Source organism: Camelus bactrianus, chromosome 2 (genome assembly GCF_048773025.1).
Source record: "Camelus bactrianus isolate YW-2024 breed Bactrian camel chromosome 2, ASM4877302v1, whole genome shotgun sequence".
Classification (NCBI taxonomy): domain Eukaryota; kingdom Metazoa; phylum Chordata; class Mammalia; order Artiodactyla; family Camelidae; genus Camelus; species Camelus bactrianus.
Genome location: NC_133540.1, coordinates 107,048,452 through 107,067,919, shown reverse-complemented (window position 1 = coordinate 107,067,919; position 19,468 = coordinate 107,048,452). Strand labels below are relative to the sequence as shown.

Genomic DNA, 19,468 nt, shown 5'->3' with positions numbered 1-19,468 from the left:
GCACCTAAAGGCTGGAAAAGGCAAGGAAAGGGGTTTTCTGTTGGTGTCTCTAGGAGGAACACAGCCCTGCTGACACCATGGTCTTAGCCTGAAAGACCCATTTTAGATTTCTGACCTCCAGAACTGTAAGAGAATAAATTTGCGTGGCTTTAAGCCACTAAGTTTGTGGTTAATTTGTTACAGCAGCAATATGAAAGTAATACCGCTGCCAGTATTACGATACTAGTCAAATTATGATTCGGTATAAAGACTTATACTTTAAAAAAAATATTCAATTCACTTCCACAAATACCTTCTGAGCCACTATTATGCCCCAGGCAACAGGGAAGCAAACACAAACAGACGAGGCTCCAGCCTAGGAAGCCCGCTGTCCAATGACAGAGCTGCTCAGTGAGGTCTGAGCTGCATCAGTAAGGATAAGGACCTCGGCAGGGTGAGAGGGCAGCGATGGCTCAAAGCACGCTCACATGCGCATGAGCAAAGGCACGGAGGTAAGCAAGCCCACAGAGGATTCGGAAGAACTCCAGTCCTGTGCATGACTTCTGGCACTAGGGTGAGGGGCCATGGCTGCAGGGAGGTTGTACTCCTGTCCTGACAAGAGCCTGGGCCTTACTCTGAATCATCGAGTCTGTAATGTGACACGTAACCCTATCTGACAAGTGTTTTGAAAAGTTCCTTCTGGTAGAACAAAGTGGGACAAAGGAAGGAGGCCCCGGGGCTGCTGCTATGGTTGGGGTGAGAGAAGAGGAACAGGGAAGGCTCCATGAGCATCCATGAAGACGGGGAGGGGGGGGGAGTCGGGGGGGTGGAGGCAGACTGGCAGGGTTGAGGGGGGTGTGGGAGATGAGAGGGAGAATCCAGAGTAGCTGTGGGGTCCCCGCTTGGACAACTAAGCGCTCTCACACTGGGGGAAGGTGGGGGAGTGATTTGGTGGAGGAAGCGGATTAGCTCCAGGCTGGATGATGGGTGTGAGGTGCTTGGGGGGCACCTGGTGGCCATGCCCACCAAGCAGGTAGACACTCAGTCCCTGAGCCCAGTCCTATGGTCTGGGCTGGAGACCCCGGCTTGAGGGGGCAGCTGCAGTCAGGGGAGCAGATGAGAGTGTGGAGAATGAGAAGAGACAAAACAAGGCCTGGACCCTGAGAAAGAAAGCCCAGGAGAGGCTGGTTCCAAAACATCAAATGAAGGGATTTCAGGAGAGGTCCCCATGGCTGCAGGGGCTGGGTGGCGGGAGACAGGTCACTGGGTCTCAGTGACATGGAGGTGTGCAGGGACCTGGGCCTCACTGGAGAATGGAGTTTGGGTCTCAGTTTCAGGAGACTGCGGGGTGCAGGAGTTACAGGAGCACAGTGCACCTGCCTCCCTGCTCCCCCTTCTTATACCTCTCATTCCAGAACTTCTCAAACATCCATGAGAGGAGAGAGAGGACCTCCAGTGAACAACAGTGTCCCATCATCTAGCTTCACGGTAACCCAGACGTGGCCCAACTCAGCCTTTCAGACTTTTTTCCAATCATCCTGAAAGATCTTATGCCCATTTGTAAGAGTAATTTAATGCTTTCTAGAGCTTTTCCTGTATACTGAGAGGGACAAGAAATTGCCTTAATAACCATCCTCCACAGCGACAGTATTCCTGACAGAAAGTACAAACCAAAGCTGTCAGACCAGCCCAGTGCCCCGTGTGGGGATCTGGGCGCGGGGTTAGGGGGGTCACCCAGCCAGGCAGGGCCCGCAGGGTCTCTGACATCATGATGAGGGCATTTCAGGAGCCTTCCTTGGGGAGCCTTAGTGGCTCTCTGCCCCCACTTCTCTCCTCAGAGCTGCCAGTGGTACTTGGGCTGCAGCTCCCTGGCAAGTGTTGGATCTCAGAGCTGAGCCAGGTTGGGATGGGCTTCCACGCCACCCCATGCCATGGATCAGGCACGCCATGGACCAGGCACCCCATGGTCATGCCTCCTACAGCACCTTGGCGTGGGCATCTACAAGACCACAGAGCTGGCCCAGATGTCCCACAAGGTCCAGTCAGAACAGGCACTGTCTTTTCCAACAGATTATTCTAGATGCCCATCAGTCGGAGACATTCTGTCTGACACTGAGCAGCAAGGACCATTTTTGTCCTCTGCTTACTCCCCGAGTGAGAAGCCATTTGCTAAAAGAGGTGCCACCCCATTTATTTTGTGCAGTCGGGGGATCCCTGTACTCCCTTTATAAACCAGTACGTGCAACATTTATAGCTGTGTCTCTTCCTTAAACTGTAACAGAAGTGAGGACCAGGGATCAACTACCTTTCACCATTTGCTGGCTGAGCCTTTGCATTTCTAACTCTTTTTGTTCCTCTCCTTTTGCTGTTCTCCCCAGTAATTATTCCCCCAGAGGACAGGCCTCAAGTTCTGCCAGAGAAAAATGTCAGTGCTAAGACATCTTACATGACAGCCTCAAATTTCTTAATGGCAAAGAAAAAGAACAAAAGATTTGCTGTTATTGTTCTCAGCTGAACAGCATTTTAATTGCCCTGCAGGGGGTTAATCCATCTTGCTGGAATGAATGAATAAACGAGTCTTTATTCAAACGTGTTCTATTAACAAGTGGCCAAGACAGAACGGCTCACCCTTTCCCTAAATCTCCCCCTGCCTCCCCTGCAGCAACTCTCAGATAAATGAAATTTGCTTATGTGTATATCCCTCCTCAAAAGGAATTTAAGAGGCATCTACAGACCTCTTAGCAGTCACGCAGGCTAACATTTCAAAGTCCCTCCTTCCACAGCAACCCAGACAGGGGTGCCCAGACTCTCTCAGTCGTACAAAGTCTCATTTACTTAATGGAGCAGCCTGCTCCCTTGCTGGAACGCTCCCTGTGAATCAAAATATATCTTTTCTTAATGATGAATGGAAACTTGCCTCCCTGCAACTTTTGCCTATGGGATCAGGCTCCACTTTCCGGAGCAGCCCAGAACGAGCCACCCTCGTCAGCCACGTGACAACCCGGATGTGTCTGGCAGTGGCTCTCTCCCCTCTTCTGCTAGAGTCCCTCCATTCAGTCTCTCCACAATTTGGTAACATCTTTTACATAACCCGCATTTGCTCTGAGCAAATACATGTTTGATGCGGGGAATATTTGAAGGCTGGCACATGATAGGCCATTGATTAATGTTAGCTGTTATTATAAACCAGGGAAAAGAAGTCAAAGAAAAAGCCCACTTTGAAATACGGTCTCCTCAACCACAAGGGATGTTTTAATAAATCTTTGCACTATGATATGAATATAATAAGACTTGCTGAAATGTACCTGAAGACCCTTTCCTCCCAGCTTATCCTTCTGTAGAAGCGATAAGCGAACAGAGTCATTACCACCTCAGAGGACAGGTCCCACCTGCAAGGACGGACAAAAGAGCAGCAAAGAGATTTGATCCAAACGTTCCATTTCTAGCCCCTTCTCGATAAAGGGCCATCTCTCTTCTTTGTCTCGCCTGCACAGGGCCTACATGGAAGGGTCCTATTTTCAAGACTGCCTGCTCGTCTTTGCCTGACTGCCCTTATCTTCTAATTGCACTTGGAAAAATCCTGTTGGGGAGGAGGGGTAGGAAGAAAGTGGGGGGAGGGAGTTGAGAAATGTCCTCTTCCTAAATGGCTTATCCAGAAGGCTATGCACACACACATGGGCACGCACATGACTTTAGTTTTTTTAATCTTACCCAGTGGCACATGCACCACACACAGACATCACTAATTTCCCAAAGCTCAGGCTCTAGTTTGGTAAACTCATCTTTCTTTTCCCTTCTTTGCAAGCTTAAAAGAGGCTGAGTTTGTAAACTCTGATAGGGGCATTTGAGCAACTCATCACCTGGGTAAACACACATTCTCCACAGGGAATCCTTCACCAGGCACGTTCATGAGAGGTACAGACTGTGTACACGGCAGATTTCCAATTCTACCACCTGCAAATAATCCAGGTGGCTTGGGCGAACCAGAATTTGTAGTCCTCTCTAGAACAGTCTTGCTGTTAATATTCAGAGCAGCTGGCTCCCTGTGAGACCTGAATAAACACAGAGGGTGGAACCAGCAAATATCTGAAAACACCCTCACCACTGGCTCCGACAAGCCTTGTGGTTACTTTACATGAAGAAGCTCACATTCAAACCCACAGCCTTCATCCTCCAGAACCTTCCCCTACCTCTGGGGCCAGAGCCTCCTCAAAAGCAATTAAAAAGTCAGTCATGCTCCCAAATTCTCCTAATCACACCCTGTGGAAGGCCGACCTCAGTACTGTTGCCCATCCAGCCTACGGTCTCCATCCCCTCCGGCCACCAAGTCGTGACGGCAGCTCATCCCCGGGAGAAAGGCGGCCACCAGTCGGAGCTCAGCCCCAGCCGGAGGGTCACCTGAGACGGACTCCGGCACAAAGAGCAGTAATCACAGTCATTCTTCCAAGGAGAAAAATTCCAAAACTGTCTCCTTCCATCAGAAATGGAGCTTTTTATTAAGTGACAGAGCTGTGGAATCACGGAACTTAAAAGCCCCCAATCAACCAAATGGTCAGGCTGAGGTTCTGAGCAAAGGAAACACACACACCTGAGGAATAAACGTCTTCCATTTCAGAGTCATGGCCTTTCCGTGGTTATGTTCTTCTGGATGTGGGAAGGGAGGGGAATTCCATACAGTTTGGCTAATAATCAAGATTGAAAGTGAGTTGGTCCTTCTGGCTACTGGCCTAGAGTCAACCTTACCTGGGAAACTATAGAGAAGTCATAACAAGCAAGTCCTAATACGAGTTCTTCTAGAAGCACGAAAGGTCTCCTCACACTTGAACCCTATTCCTATCACGCCTAGTACCTAACACACTGATTGGACTCTGCCCAGCCGTGAGCACGAGTGACCAAGTTCCTGTTCCTCTTAACCACCCTGCCCATCACCTGCCCCAGACAGGGTCAAGCAGCAGAGGATCGGGGACCCAGAGGCAATTTCACACTGTTTTAAGTGCAAGACAAACAACAATGAGGATGAGAAAAATGTTAAACACAACAAAGACAGCGATGGCTCTGAGGATGGCAACAGGGCATGAAGAGAGGGCATGAAGAAAGCACATGAGCTTTGCCAGACACTTAAGACAGCACGAAGGGGGAGAAGTGAACATCGGTTGGTTACCTCTCTCTGAATCCAGGAAGGCATGAGGGAACAGAGCAGAAACAACACGTTAGCATTCAGCCGGCATCTGGGAAATAACACCATCCTGATAACAGCAACTCTGAGCACGGACGTCCCATCTTATTTCCCAACTTTGCTGCAATTAATAGCCTTTTGGTGCTTATTTTAGCTGAACTCCCTCACACAGAAGTGTGTATTTTGAGCCACATTACGATGAAGCCAAGAGACGCCAGCTGAGTTTACAGAGGCAACATATCAACCGGGGGAGGTAATCAAGCCTAAAATATCACATTGAAATACAGGAAACTGCGGTGAACACCGGCGGAGTACTTATCCTCGTCTTCCACTCCTCCTGTTCCCAGTAAAAAAACATTTGGAAACAATGATATGGAAACAGCCTTACCTGCTTTATAACACTTCTGACATCCTATTCATAGAGCTACAACTTTATAATCCAGGTACTTTCATGGAAGCGCATCGAGAGAGAGCAACAGAGCAGGAGGGAGCAGTGACAGAGAGGCAGAGGTGGGACGAGGCAGGGCCAGTAAATGGGAGCATTAAGGTGAGGAGGACACAGACTTTGCCCTCCTTGGAGAGGAGCTGAAAGCAGTCTGGGATTTGGGGCCAAAGGCTTTGAGTCCATCCCCAGAGCTGCTCTGCTAATGAAGTCACCAAACCTCCCGAGCCAAGGTGCTCCCCACCGGCTTCTGGTCTCAGCACAGCCCATGTGAAGGGGCCCAAGGACAGAGCCTCAGGCATGCATTACTTGTGCCAGGCTGAGGAGGTGGGAGCACCAACACAAGGAGGAAAGGCAGAAGCCCGCTCTGTTAGGCGCCCTGTGGCCTGGGTCACAGAGCGGCCAGCAGAGCCCCGCGGAGATGAGAGCTGAAATCAGAGTGAAGAGCCAGCAGCCCCAGCGATCTGCAGTCACTGGGCAGAAAGGCGGAGCTGTCCCTCCTCATACAGAACAGCGGCCGTGACAGATTATTAAATGGGGGGAAGCAAACGACCTAAGCTGAAGATGTATGGTCTTAGAGGAAAACCAACATAAAAGTTTAAGTGTGTATTTTAATAAATGCATGGTAAAAAATCTGGAACAATTTAACATCCAAAGCGTCACCTCTTATCTGGAGGGGGGATTACAGAAGATTGTATTTAATATGTTTATTTGAATATTAAACAATAAGCACACATGACTTCTGTAATACAAATATGTCAGTATCTACCTCAATACTTGAGGGAAACCACTGTGATACGCATGCCCCAAGGCAGAGGTGACCACGCGGCAGTGTATGTGACCACCACAGTCACTCCCAGCGACTACCAACTACTGTTTCCTGAATTCTGGTTCTGTGTCGCCAAAACAGCAACCTGATAAGGTAAATACTACTGTTCTCACTGATAGAAATGGAAACAAGCTCAGAGAGACTGAGGGATTTAACCAAGGTCACACAGCGGTACCCGGTGAAGCCAGCATTTCACTGTAGGCCTGCGGGACTCTAGTTCTGGTCTTCTGAGAATGAGGACCTCATGCTTCCTCACAGCCCTGCATAACCACCTCATGCTTATCTCCCAAATGAGCCAGCAGGTTGCTATGCACTGGTGTTCAAGATGGGGCAAAGGGTTTGCAACTGGGGTTTCAGATGAACAGGGGAACCCCCCTCCCTCTCTGTGGCCTGTGAACTTTTTTAGGGGGAGAAGGTGGCTGAAAGTTCCCAAGCAAGGCCCTTTGGTTGAGCAGGCAGAGCTGTGTTCAAATCCTGTTGGTGGCCGTGCCCTTTTGGGTCTACTACTGACTCTCTCTTTCCCCTGGGCTCCCTCTCTGTGCCAGGCACACCGTGTGGGATGGTGTGCCCCTCAGAACCTGCTTCCTTGTCAGGAAAAAAGGGACAAGGACTCCAGCTCAGGGTAATTATAGGAACTAAATTAAGTGAGACGGTGTGTGCAGAGAACGTCTGGTGTGTCACAAAGTGCAACAGACTGCATCACTGTAGCGATCATCACCAGGTCACTTGATGGTGTCATGTCAGCTGGGTCATGCTGGGCAGAGCGTGAGATGAAATGTCTCCCATGGAAGGGAGGGCACTTGGGGGAGTGTCTGTGGCCCTCCCTTCAGATTTGCTGGGTACCACTTTTCATAGCATGAGGTCACCTCTGGCACCTGTCCCTCTGCAGTGCCCCACTAGTAAAAAGCCAGTCTTTGGAGGCAATTTAGATTATCAGTAAAGGATCCAAAGTCCTGGATTCTAGTCTCAGTTTGAGCAAACACTCTGCAAATCACTTCACCTGAGTCCTGGGTTTTTCATCTCAGATCATTTGCTCTAGGAATCTCCCAATGCTCAGATTTTTATCAGAAAAGGATTCAAGTGCTTTGACTCTTACTACAAAGACGAATGGGCAGCATTTCTTTGATTAGTTTTTGATTTATGCCAGATGATTTTAATTTTTAATTCTTACTATAAAGGCCATACCTAGCACACGTAGTATATTTAAGTAAACTTAAACCTAGACATTGGAGGATACCATTTGTTTCTTTTGTGTTTATTATTGGAGCCTTGGATATTTTAAATCAGACCTATTACTAGTGATTCACTTAAGAAAATAACATCAATACATAGAATACAATACAGTGCAATACTACTATGTTTTTTTCCTGAAGGCAGTACTCAGAAAATGACACTGTGAACTTTTAACAAGGTTAATTCTTTGGAGTTAATAGACACTGCTTGATTTAAGTGTTGAAGTAAAAACCAGCCATGAGTAGGGACTTCAGAGTGATTTTTGAAATGTCATTCAAAAAATGCAGAAGAGTCACAGTGACAGCTGTTCAACCAATCCAACACCTTGTAATGTGCAGGGGGAAAAAACAGCAGCCCGAAGCTGGGCTTCGGCAAAGGCCACGCCATTCTGAGGGTGGGGAGAGCTAAATTTAGAGTCAGGCACAAGCTTACTCCCTTCTCACTGTTCACGATGCCAGTGGGAAGACTCCAACCCCACGATTAATTCCATACCAGCTGCAGGCCCCAAGGCTGCCTGGTCAGCATGCTCTTGGAAGCTGTTAATTGGGAAAATGAATGGAGGGGTAATTGGCAATGTTTTCATTAAGATAAGCCTGAAATAACAACTACTTGGCGTACGTAACTGCATCCAAATGAATAGGAAATTCCTCAAAAAAAAAAAAAAAAAGCATACTAGAATGACAATGTCTAGTCCAGCTTTTTGGAAGAGGACGCATGTCCAATTCCCCAGCACAGCCACCTACTTCTTATGCAATGCACACCATCTACTTTTCACAAACTGAGCACGTAAAGCAAAGACTTGCCAGGGTACGTCTCACTCCATTTTTGCAGAACTCTCTGCTTTGTGCTACTTTTCGATGCTTGTCTTTCGTCACTGAGAGTCTTTTAACCCTTCCGAGCACCAACACAGACCGGCATTATCCACATGGCAATGAAGTAAAAACATAAAACTTCACATCATGAAAACTCTCACACCAACTCCTGAACCTTACGGTTCATCTTTTTCCACAGCTTCAAGTTCTTTGGTCTGTGACATTTCTTCACTGTTTGCCCTGTCTCAAGGCCCTTAGGCCCTCTGTTCTCCAGCTTCCTCAACTGTGAAATGGGAGCGACACTGGTACTCACCTCCTAAGGGTGCTGTGAGGATCGCGTCCATGAATCTCTGTGAGACTCACAGCAGAGGTGTATTCAGTGTGGACCTGATGTGTACGATCAGCAGTGCGGTTACCATCTGAGGGTGCGAAAAGGGAGGTCTGCCGAGAAGATGTTTCTAACCTGTTCAGGGTCAGGGAGCCTTTTGGACTCTGATGAAAACACTCCAGGAAGAGATGTGCACAGACACCCAACTTTATACACCATCTCAAGGGGTGGAGGAGAAAGTCCAATAATCCCTGAAACTCATTCACAGACACCCTGTAGGTGAAAAACTTCTGAACTGAATTCTGAGTTTATGCCAATTACCATCTGGTGTCCAGTGAATTTCAGAAAATTCAGCTTAGGGGAAGGGCCTGTCCTTCCCAGGACCAAACGGAGACAGAAAACCCCCACTCTGACAAGTGCACCTGACTTTGCAAAGTGAATTCCCTTCCCACCTCATTGCTCCTGCAGCCTCTTCCCACAGCCCCCCGCTGGCACGACGAAACCTATTAACTGTTAGACATAGGAGCTGGAGTTCCAAATGGAGTAAGTGTGAAACTGAGGACCTAAAGTGGTTTAAGGTTATTGAAATTCAAGGCACATTTTTCTAAACAAAGGACTTTCTCATGCCACTGGGAGAGAAGACACAAGAGTTACCAGCCAGCTTACTAATGAGGGAAAAAGGATATTTGAGAGCAACAGGAAATGAGGATTTTTTGAAAGTCCATCTTTGAAGATAGCAAGAATTAACGAGAGTCTGCTTTCATCTGCGCTGTATTACAGTTTAAAAAAAAGAAAAAGAAAAAAAAACCTTGCTTCTCTGAATAGCTGAGCAGAAAGAGAATATGCACACACAATTTACATTTAGTTTTCAAGTGAGAGTTAACTTATGCCTTGTTACGGTTTCAGGGTATAAAGTTCAGGGTACAATCAAAGGATAAATTATGTAAAATATTCCTGAATTGTGAAACCATGGGCTGGCTTCCTTCCTGAAAGCAGAGATGGTAAAACCGAAACAAAACACTTGATACTCAGAAGGCCCCATCTGACAAGGTATACGAACAAGTGAACGTTCAAAGACAGAGGAGGGAAGATGACAGCTCCGCACGCTGGGAAAGTGGTTTCCATGCGAAGAAGGGCCGTGAGCTCACCAGCCACTGGCAGGTCCGAGGGAAAACCACAGCAAGCCTGTGGGTGAAGTCCCTTCAGCTCCATGCACCCAGCCTCACGGAGGCCTCATGTGGGCAAGGCACATTCTTAAATCCGTTTCTAAATTTTCAAGAGGCTTTAGGGCTCTCCCTATATAGCCAATCCCCATTCCGTTGTGCAGACAGAAGGAATACTAGTGTAGATTAGCACAAAAAGCCAAGACATTTGGCCTTCATTTGAATTTTGGGAACTTATATGTAGACACAAGTATTTCTGATACTCTGTAAACTCAATAATGGCCACACAACCATAGACGTCAACACGAGGATGACTGAGCGCTAATAACAAAACAACAGTAGCGGTTCCTATTTTACTCAATCTGCCACCCAGCCAGGCTCTGTTCTTGGTGCACATTAATGCCAAGCCACACAGTAACCCTGCAGGGGAGCCTCATGACTCTCACTTTATAAATGTGAATCTAAAGTTCAGGGCATTGAACTTGCTCAAAATCCCCACCGCCAGAAAGTGGTGGATCCACAAAAGGAAGACAGGCTGGCCTGGCCGGACTTGTCTTTGCTGTGTTCTGGGGGCACCTGGCACTGCCTCCCTCCCAGCGGACAGGCTCTCCTCCCTTCTCAGCTCCTGTCTCTGTCTGTGTCGGGTCTTTGGTTCCACCACAGCAAGATGGGATGAAGTGCCAAAAACGAAGTGCTGTGCTTGATCTAGATAACTTTCCAGGGCAAAGGCCGAGGAGTTCATCCTTCACACAGCAGCTGCTTATGCTGTTGCTCTCCTGCTTATGACCCGCCCCGCCGTCCATCTCTCTCTCTGACCTCACTTCCTGCCTCACCCACACCTGCTAGGCTCCACTCTGTTCACAAACACGCACACCTGTTTCTGCCTTGGAGCCTCTGTGCACACTGTTTCTGCTGTCTGGATGCTTAGTCCCCCAGATCGCCCATGAAGGACTCCTCCTTGCCATCATCACCTCCAAAAGACCCCTCCGGACCACCCAGTCACTGCCAACACTCAAGGCATCTAAAACCAGCCTGCTTATTTGTTTGCTGTCTGTCCTTCCTTCTCCCCAACAAAAAAGGAAAATCCATGTGAACAGGAACATTTCTGCCTTGTTCACTCCCCACTGTGGGTAAGTGTTCACCCAGCACTGTCTGGCACATAGTAGGTAATCAATAAATATTTCTGAATAAAAACTATGTGATGTAAAAAAGGACTCCCCGCTCCTCCTGACTGATCATCTTGGTAAGGGAACAGCACTGTTAGTAACAGGCAGGTAGCTGGGTTTCTTTTTCTCTTGTTATTGTTTATCACAGTCGGCACTTTAAAAATGACTTTAGTTCACATTTTGTTTTCATGTCATCTGAAACAACGTTAATAAAACATATTTTATCTGAATGGACAGGAGGCGAGTTCTGAGAAGATTATTAATCTCTTGTGACTTGATTCGAAAGCAAAGCAAATCTATACTCTGATCATCTCTAGCAGAAACAACGTTTCCAGAACCCCTAACTAGATTCCTTCTTCATAGGATCTGTCTAAATGAAAAACGGCTCCTCTGCTCCTGAAGAAATCAATATATAAATTTCCCTTGTATATTGATTTCTATCAAGATATACCGACTCCCCAGATAATTTTCTTTATATTTGTACTCTAAGAGAAATAAACTTTTATCATTTAGAGAAAAGACCCCAGACAACACATTTCCATGCATACAGAGGCAGAGGAAGTATGGAGAGCTGGGCTAAATATAAGGCAGCACAGAGCACCCCTGCACCCCCAGAGGGGCTACGCTACCTCCGCAGGGGTTAACTTCTTGATTCAGTTTGAAAGACACATCTTTCCCATTCAGTAAGGCTACTCTTTACACACAGCTAGCCTTCTTATTCCAGCATCTTTTTTTCTTTTCCATCAAATATGATAAATCTGTACAAAACAAAACCACAATTCTATCATGGTAGTAGCATGTTTTTCCTGTCTGAGTTTATCTTTTATTGTCTATATGTCTTCATATTCGACAAACAGAATTAACATGCCATCTTGAAGAAGCTCAAGCGTGGGCTTGGGGATGTTCGAATAACGGCCTGCCACCGAAGTACCCCTAACAGCCTGACTTTCGTCAGGAACACTCTCTGGAGACCAGTTTTCGGGAAACCATAAAGCTGCCCAAAGGTGTCTGAGCCTTCTTCCTTCCAAAGGACAAGGTCTCTGTTTTACTGGTCACTGTGGTTTCCACTCAAGTCCTGTAACTCAGGGGTGGCAAATGATGGCCCCAGGATCGCAGTCCATCCGCCCGCTGCCTGTTTTAACAAATAGAGCGTCTCAGGAACACGGCCGCACCCCTTCACGTGCTGGTGCCTGCGGCTGCTTCTGTGCTACCACGACAGCACTGAGAGCCGCAACAGAGACCACAGAGCCCCAAATACTGAACATCTGGCCTTTTACAGAAAAAGTGTGGAACCCCACTCTAGTGACAACGTGATTCAAGGGTGCAACATACAACACGGACAGACACTGAGATTAGGACCAGCTGAAAAACATGTGGAGCCCAGAGCAAAATGAAAATGCAAGGCCTACATGAAAAATTATTACAAATTTCAAGATGGTACCAGCAGAGCAGTAAACCAAGCGTGCATTAAACCCATGCGACTGGCGGAGGTGGTGGAATAATCCTTGTTACAGGCGACAAACTCCAGGGCCAGCTGGAAGCTATTCCACCCAGATGCAAGAGTAAGAGCTCTTCCAGTTTGCAGCTGCTTTAGAATGAAAATATCTTTTGCTCAACTAAAATCTTACACGGATGCCCAGCCTGGGTCAGATCAACATGGATCTCTATGCTAGCCGTTTTATTTTAAAAGAGTCACTAGCAGACTATGACTCTTCTTAGAATGTTTTTCTTTTCTTTTCTTTTCTTTTTTGGAGGGGGGGTGGCAATAAAAAGCAAAACACATTAGACTCCTTGAAAACAGCATTTTCATGTAACCTGGCAAACAGATGCATGCTTTGACATGACAGAATCAGGCCAAATCAGCCCGAATTGTCAACCATGCTCTCTGCAGCTGCTTCTCCTCTATCATAATTATTTCAACTGTCATAATTTATTCATCCCCAGACATGCTTACATGTTCTAGAGTAACCACTCCAGGCTTCCAGGTCACAGGGGATGGCAGCCCCAGTGACTTCTGCCCCTTCTCGTCTGCCTAAAATTCTGACTGCAGAAGGGATATTTTCTACTTGCGTTTCTATTTTTGTTTTTTTGCAAGCCCAAACCAAAGTTGGTTTCAAAACCAAAGTTGACTGGCAAAGACATTGTAAGCTTTCATGTTTACAAATCTGAGGCTAGAAGGTGGGGCCAAAAAATCCCATCAGAGACCAAATATTTCATTTCTCTACTTGTTAGATACAAGGACATGGCTTTTCTAGCTTGCAAAATGCACAGTGAATTTCCTGCAAAGTTACTAAGGAATTTTACTCTTTCTGATTTGAAATAGATATGGAACAAGTTTTATTTACAACAGACTACCAGTTGTTGGAACGATGCTGGATGTTGTCTCTGAAATAAACAACTTCAAATGCAGTTATCAATGGTTTCTTATAAATCTGGAAGCAAAGGTAGAGTAACTCCATGTGGATTAAAGCTTAAACCTGTCTTCTTTCTTACTTTGATCCTTTATTTTTATGACAGAACACAGAAAATGCTCAAAGGTCTGATAACAGTTGAGAAGGACAGTCAGGGCACTGAAGGGTGAAAACATCCCGGAAAGATGGCCAAATGCACAGCAGTTCACTGGAGGATAAAACAAAACTAAGTCAAGGTCTTGGTAAAACACACATGGAAAGTGAGTTGCTCCACTGCTTAACTGTCTTTATACATTCCTTTTATTAATATGTATTTCCAACAGAAATAAACAATGAATCTAAAAACCCAGGTATGGTCCCAGATAATGACCCCTTCTGAATCTTCTACAGTCAACCCTTCCAGTTCAATCTCCACAATCAACTTCCCCTCATCCCCTCTGCCACTACTTGATCTTTTCTGGACCAGGACTTGCTAACTGGTCCCCCAGTTTCCACCTCAGATCCCGACATCAATGTCCCTTAACAGCATTCACTAAGATCTTGCTTTATGAAATAACTTAGATCATGGCACGCCTCTGGTTACCACCCTTCAGAGACTTCTCACGGAATTAAAAAGAAAACCTGAACCTTCCACCATAACCAAAAGCCCTGCATGATCTCGTTTCCCTCCACCACCCCGGTCCCCAACTTCCTCTTCCACCCCAGCACACATCACTGGCCTCCTTGCTCCCAGCTCCAGCCACGCTGGCCTTTGCCTTGCATCCTTGAACATGCTGAGCACCCCTCATCCCCCGACCTTCCCTGTTCCTCCTGGCTTCTCCTCAGCCTTCAAGCTCAGCTCAAATGACACCTCCTAGGATTGGCCGCCTCTTGGTGTCCCCTTTCCCCAGAGGTACTCTCTCTGCTGCATGGTGCTGTTGACCTCACAGGATTTATCATAATCTATCGTATCCTGCTTCCTGAATCAGTTTTCCAGTTTATCTCCTGCCTCTCTGAACCCTGTCTCATTCCTGCATGTACCTCACGAGATGCCTGACACACAGATGTTCTACATCTGCTGAACAGAAAATTAATCTGTAGACTATAAATGCCAAGTAACGTGATAATCATAGTTAAACCCTAAAAACAGAAAATGAAATATTTCACCTGCACTCATTCATCTGCCCATCCAACAATTCAATTATTTATGGAGAGCATCCTATGCCAGGTACTATGTTAAGTATAGAGGAATTCAAAGGGCTAAAACTTTCTTTAAAATGTTACATTTGAGCACTTGAAAAGAACAAATTACACTACTATTTAGTATGTTTTCATGTGACCCTAGGGATTTGTGGAAAAGTCTGAAAACCCAACAAGTAAGAAATGACACATCATCAGTTGACTACCCCCAATCCATGAGAAGTAGAGAGTGCACAACAGGGGTTTTCCAACTGTGTTCCAGGTCTCTCAACCTAGAGGTCACCTCTTGACACCTGGGAGACTGGGGACAGATGTAAAGTTTTGCTCAGTCGGTGGAAAAGAATGAAATTCATTTCCCTGAGGGGCTATTCAAGATGAAAGCCATGGAGATGAGCCTAGGAGATGGCAGGAATGATAGTTTTTGAAACAGACCGGAATCCAAAAAACAATGCCACTGTTCAAGCTCTTTTAGAACTCAGCTTCTGGCCCTCCTTGCAGTCCCAGACTCCTCTGAGAGGTATCCATGATCAAGGCAAGCAGATTCGAGAAGACTGAGCCCAGCGCAGTGCCCCGCTGGTCTGGTACCTACAGCCCTGGGTGCAGCTGACCTCCAGGGCAGCAGCCAGCAGCCACACCCTCTTGGCTCAGCTCAGGGTCATCCGCACTGCTTCCCAGGAATGCTCCCGTTCAGAAGACCTGAAATGGGCCCTATGCCAGCACAGTGTGAGCTCTAAGAAAGCAAGAAGTTACTTGTATTTACCACTTCATCATTAGTGCCAACGCCAAGCACACAGCAGTGTTCAATAAATGCTTGTTAAATAAACTATCCCCATTGCTCAAAAGCCAGGACTTGCTAGAATGACAGAAAAACTCATAAACAAACCAGCAGCTCTCAGAAGGGTGAGGTTCCTGACCAGACCAGCACATACCCCACACCTTCACTCTGAGCCAAGAGCAACAGCAGCTTCTTTGACAATAATGCCTGATGCCTTGTGGAAAGTCTTTCCCCTATTACACTTTTTATGCAAATTTCACTTTGGACAACACAGCCACAGATAACTTCCAAAATTATAGGTGAAATTTACAAATACAGATTTAGGGCTGTTCTCACAATACATTATGCTTCTAACTTCTTGGGAAAGGCCTCAGGACACCTTTGTCCTGAAAAGCTTCATAAAGCAAATAATAACTCAAAAGCAGTAGCAAAGATCTGAACTTTAGGGAGAAAACTTAAAAACTGTTTTTGTGTCAAAGTAAGGCTGGAGGAAGGACTGATCACTCAATGGTCTAAGAAAACTGGAAAGAGAACACGAGGAAAGCAGGCGAAATCCACCATTCATGACACAAGTCAAAGCCAGGCTGCAGCTGATGTTATAAAAAGAAAGAAAAGACTAATAGGATTTCCTCCTCCCCCGCCTCCTCCTACCCAACACAGTAATGAAGATTCACAGCTAACGTATTAACTAGGGAATCAATAGACGTGCTCAGATACAGTATTGGTACAGGAAAACAGATAATAGATAGAAAAGACACGGATAGCCTGAAGATCCAGTCAAGTGTTGTGTGCAATATTTAAATCATATTTTTCTTAAAAAACAAAACAAAAACCTACTTCAGGGCCAAGAGCAAGCACGTGATAAGTTGGCTGCTTTTCTACATTTTGAGAATTTGAGACATTTTCTCAAATGGAAGTCACACCAATGTTGTCCTATAACCAAAATTTTTGGAACTGCAGTCTTTCTACACCAAACATACTGCTTTTAATTCAAAAATCAATTACCAAATCCTGCGATATTTTTCACTCCTAATACCGACAAAAAGACATACATGGGGATTCATCATAGGGCACGTGCGATGAATGCACTCACTGACTCAATCATAACACTGGGCTCAACAGAAATGACCAGCGCAGACCATCCACTGAACAGCTTCCTGCCACGCTGGTAAACTGGATCAAAAGACTCCTCTACCTTCCCCGCATTTCATACAATCCTCACCCTTCCCTCCAGCAAAATCGAAAGACCCCTCCTCAGCCCTCCTGGCCGCCCCCAGCTAAGCGCGGACTCTGAGGAAGGGAGGGCGCAGCCTTTGTCCCACGGGCCGCCCGGGCGCGAGCTCGGCCGCCGACCCCGCTGGTTACCTCCGCGCGCACCTGCAGACAAAGGCGCGCCGCCCCCTCCCCACGTCCCTCACCTCGGCCTCCGGGCGGCCCTGGGTGAGGATGCCGCTCGCGCTCGGGGCCGAGACCGGAGTGCGGGCACCAGCCACCCCGGAGGAGTCGCTCACACCAGCAGCGGTGCGTCCCTTCCGTCTCAAGTTGAAGCGGGTGCCATCCGCGCCTCCCCGCGCCCGGCCCGCCCGCCGCCGTCCATTGGCTGCCGGGGAGGCACGTGGGCCGCCGCCCCGCCCGCCGCCCGCCAGGTGCCCCCGCCAGGTGCTCCCAGCCACCGGGACCCGGCCTCAGAACCTGTAGAGAGGGGCGGAGTACCCCCATCCCAGCATACTCCCATTCTAGGACTAATATTTCCCTTTTTGGACTCCCAGGACCTGGAAAATTCATTCTAATCCCAATGAACCTCTAAAAAGTTAACATCCCTGGCCTGGGGTTCTGGTTTCTCACACGACCTGCCTGATCTGTGCCAGGGAGATGGGGTGAGAGAGGGGGCGTACTGCAACCCACAGCCAGAACGCCTCCCCGATACCACAACAAAGCAGAAACAAACTGTAGCTTGCTCAGTCAGGCATCAAGTTTTGAACTAAGCTGAAATGTATTTTTTACAGATTCCCTACCAATTTACACGGAACACTTAATACTGGCTCACTCTTCCACACCTTCCCCATCTCCGTCTCTCTTAAGTCACCTTTTATTTACTGCTGACTTAGCCAAGATGACACTGGCACCACAACGTTGTCATCTCTAGCTAAGAGCCCGCCCCCTGCCCCACCATATACATGGAAGCACAAGAGCGTCCCGCTAGCTAAGTGACAGCATTTCAAACAAGAGTGCTGGCCAGCTACTGGCCACAATAGTTTTGAAAGTAAAATCCAGTCTCTTACTGACTATATCCTGTGTATACTGAAAGTATTTCCTATTTCTAATTGTTTCTGGGCAAGAATAAGTTAATATGATTGAGTGATTACAAAATGAAACAGGCAGGGGACATCAGACATGTTTTCTGCCAAAATCGAAGTTCAGTACACTCCTTTCATAGAGGAAGGAACAGAAAATACAAAATACACATGCAAAATCAAGGGACTAGGTAACTACTAAAAGGCCTTGTCTGGGTTTAGTAAAACACACCACAGGTGTCCTGGAAGCTCTTTTTAATGTTCCTGTTTTAAAAGAGGCTTAAATATCTCACTCATTCAACATTTATTAAGCTCCTCCTAAGTGCCAGGCTCTGTGCTGACAACTCCATATTGGGCTTTTCTGGTTAACGATTGTCTTTCGAGGGAGGCGTGATTTAATTCCTGGTGTACTTAATCTATGACCGGTAATACCTCAGTTATTCAGAAGAGTTGTTTACAGTGAAGTGCTTGGCAACCACAATTGTTTGGCAGACACCTTCAACTAGAAGTGAGAGTGGGTTTGAGTCTTGGGGTTCAGCAGTCAGAATAGGTATTACCAACTCTGGAGACATGAACCGACTTCCCAGGATTGCACCTGTCACTCCTTCAAAGGCTGCCCTTCCTTCCTTACACGTAATTTCTAGTAGTCTGGTTATCTGAGTCTCTGCCTATAGCCAAGTGGAAGCAACAAATCAGATGGGGCTGCCAGATGCCCACAGCACAGTGTGACAGCCAAGGGTCTGCTGGCAGGAAAGTCATGCCTGACAAGACCTGCCAACTCTACCTCCTACTGCTCTCCAAACGTGCCCCCTCTCGCCTGCTCCCCTGCTACCACCTAGCTCCAGCCACCATCTTCTCCCATCGGGATGGTCACAGTAGTCTTCTAACAGTCTCTAAGTGTTTACTCTTGTACCCAACTGGCTATTCTCACAGCAGCCACACAAGTGACCCTTTTAAAAATAAATCACAAATCCAAGCATCCACGATCCTGCTTTAAACCTCTACAATGGTATCCCACTGATTGAAGACAAAGTCTATAATCATTCGCAGGGTGTCTGAGGCCACCTGGGATCTGGTCCCTATTTTCTCTCTAGTTAATGCTGCAACCACATCCCTCCTTTTTCTGTCTGCTCCAGTCTCATCTCCTCCCAATTTCTGGACCACATTCAGCTACTTCCCAACTCAAGGCCTTTGCACCAACTGCCTCCTCCTCCTGGAATGCTCTTCACTGCACCACTCACTGGGCTAATCTCTCTCATCCTTCAGGTTCCAGGCCACTGCCTTGGGAAAAACTTCCCCACTGACAGAACTGCCCACCTCACAACCCTAAGCATCTGGACTCTTTCTGCATAGTCCTCATCTTCTTCACTTTATGGTGAGTTTTATAAACTTATAGTAGTGTCTGGTTTTGTTCCTGTAAAGAATTCAGCTTTGGCCAAAGAGAGGTCTTGCCTTTGCCCTTGGCTTCTGGGAGGAAATCCGTAAGGGCATGGAATGTCACACCTGATGTGAGTGTTTTTGTTTTCCTGGGGGTCTTGGGTCACACCAGACAATCTAACAATGTGATTTAGGGTAGGGGCTTTGGGTCATTCAGCATCAATTCCACCTCTGAAGGAGCTCAGCCAGGAGGGTGGTCAGCCATGTCTATGTGATGGAGCCCCAATAAAAATTCTGGACACCA

The 19,468-nt window shown here is 47.0% G+C and overlaps 1 protein-coding gene across 18 annotated transcripts in view; it reads right to left on the bottom strand.

Annotated features, from left to right (window-relative positions):
* The window catches only part of APBB2 (amyloid beta precursor protein binding family B member 2), a 332,397-nt gene that overhangs the window by 16,867 nt on the left and 296,062 nt on the right, over positions 1-19,468 (bottom strand). The window contains exon 1 of one of the 18 annotated variants that reach the window (XM_074348846.1): positions 16,912-17,063. The exons of 16 other annotated variants lie outside the window; for them this stretch is intronic. Coding sequence is in view for 1 of the 2 variants with exons in the window: in XM_010962640.3 (XP_010960942.1) it covers positions 5,141-5,196 (56 nt within the window). In the remaining variant the exon portion in view is untranslated. Of the gene's footprint in view, positions 1-5,140; positions 6,648-16,911; positions 17,064-19,468 lie in introns of those variants that run through there. One more of the 18 variants, XM_010962640.3, reaches the window with a different exon arrangement.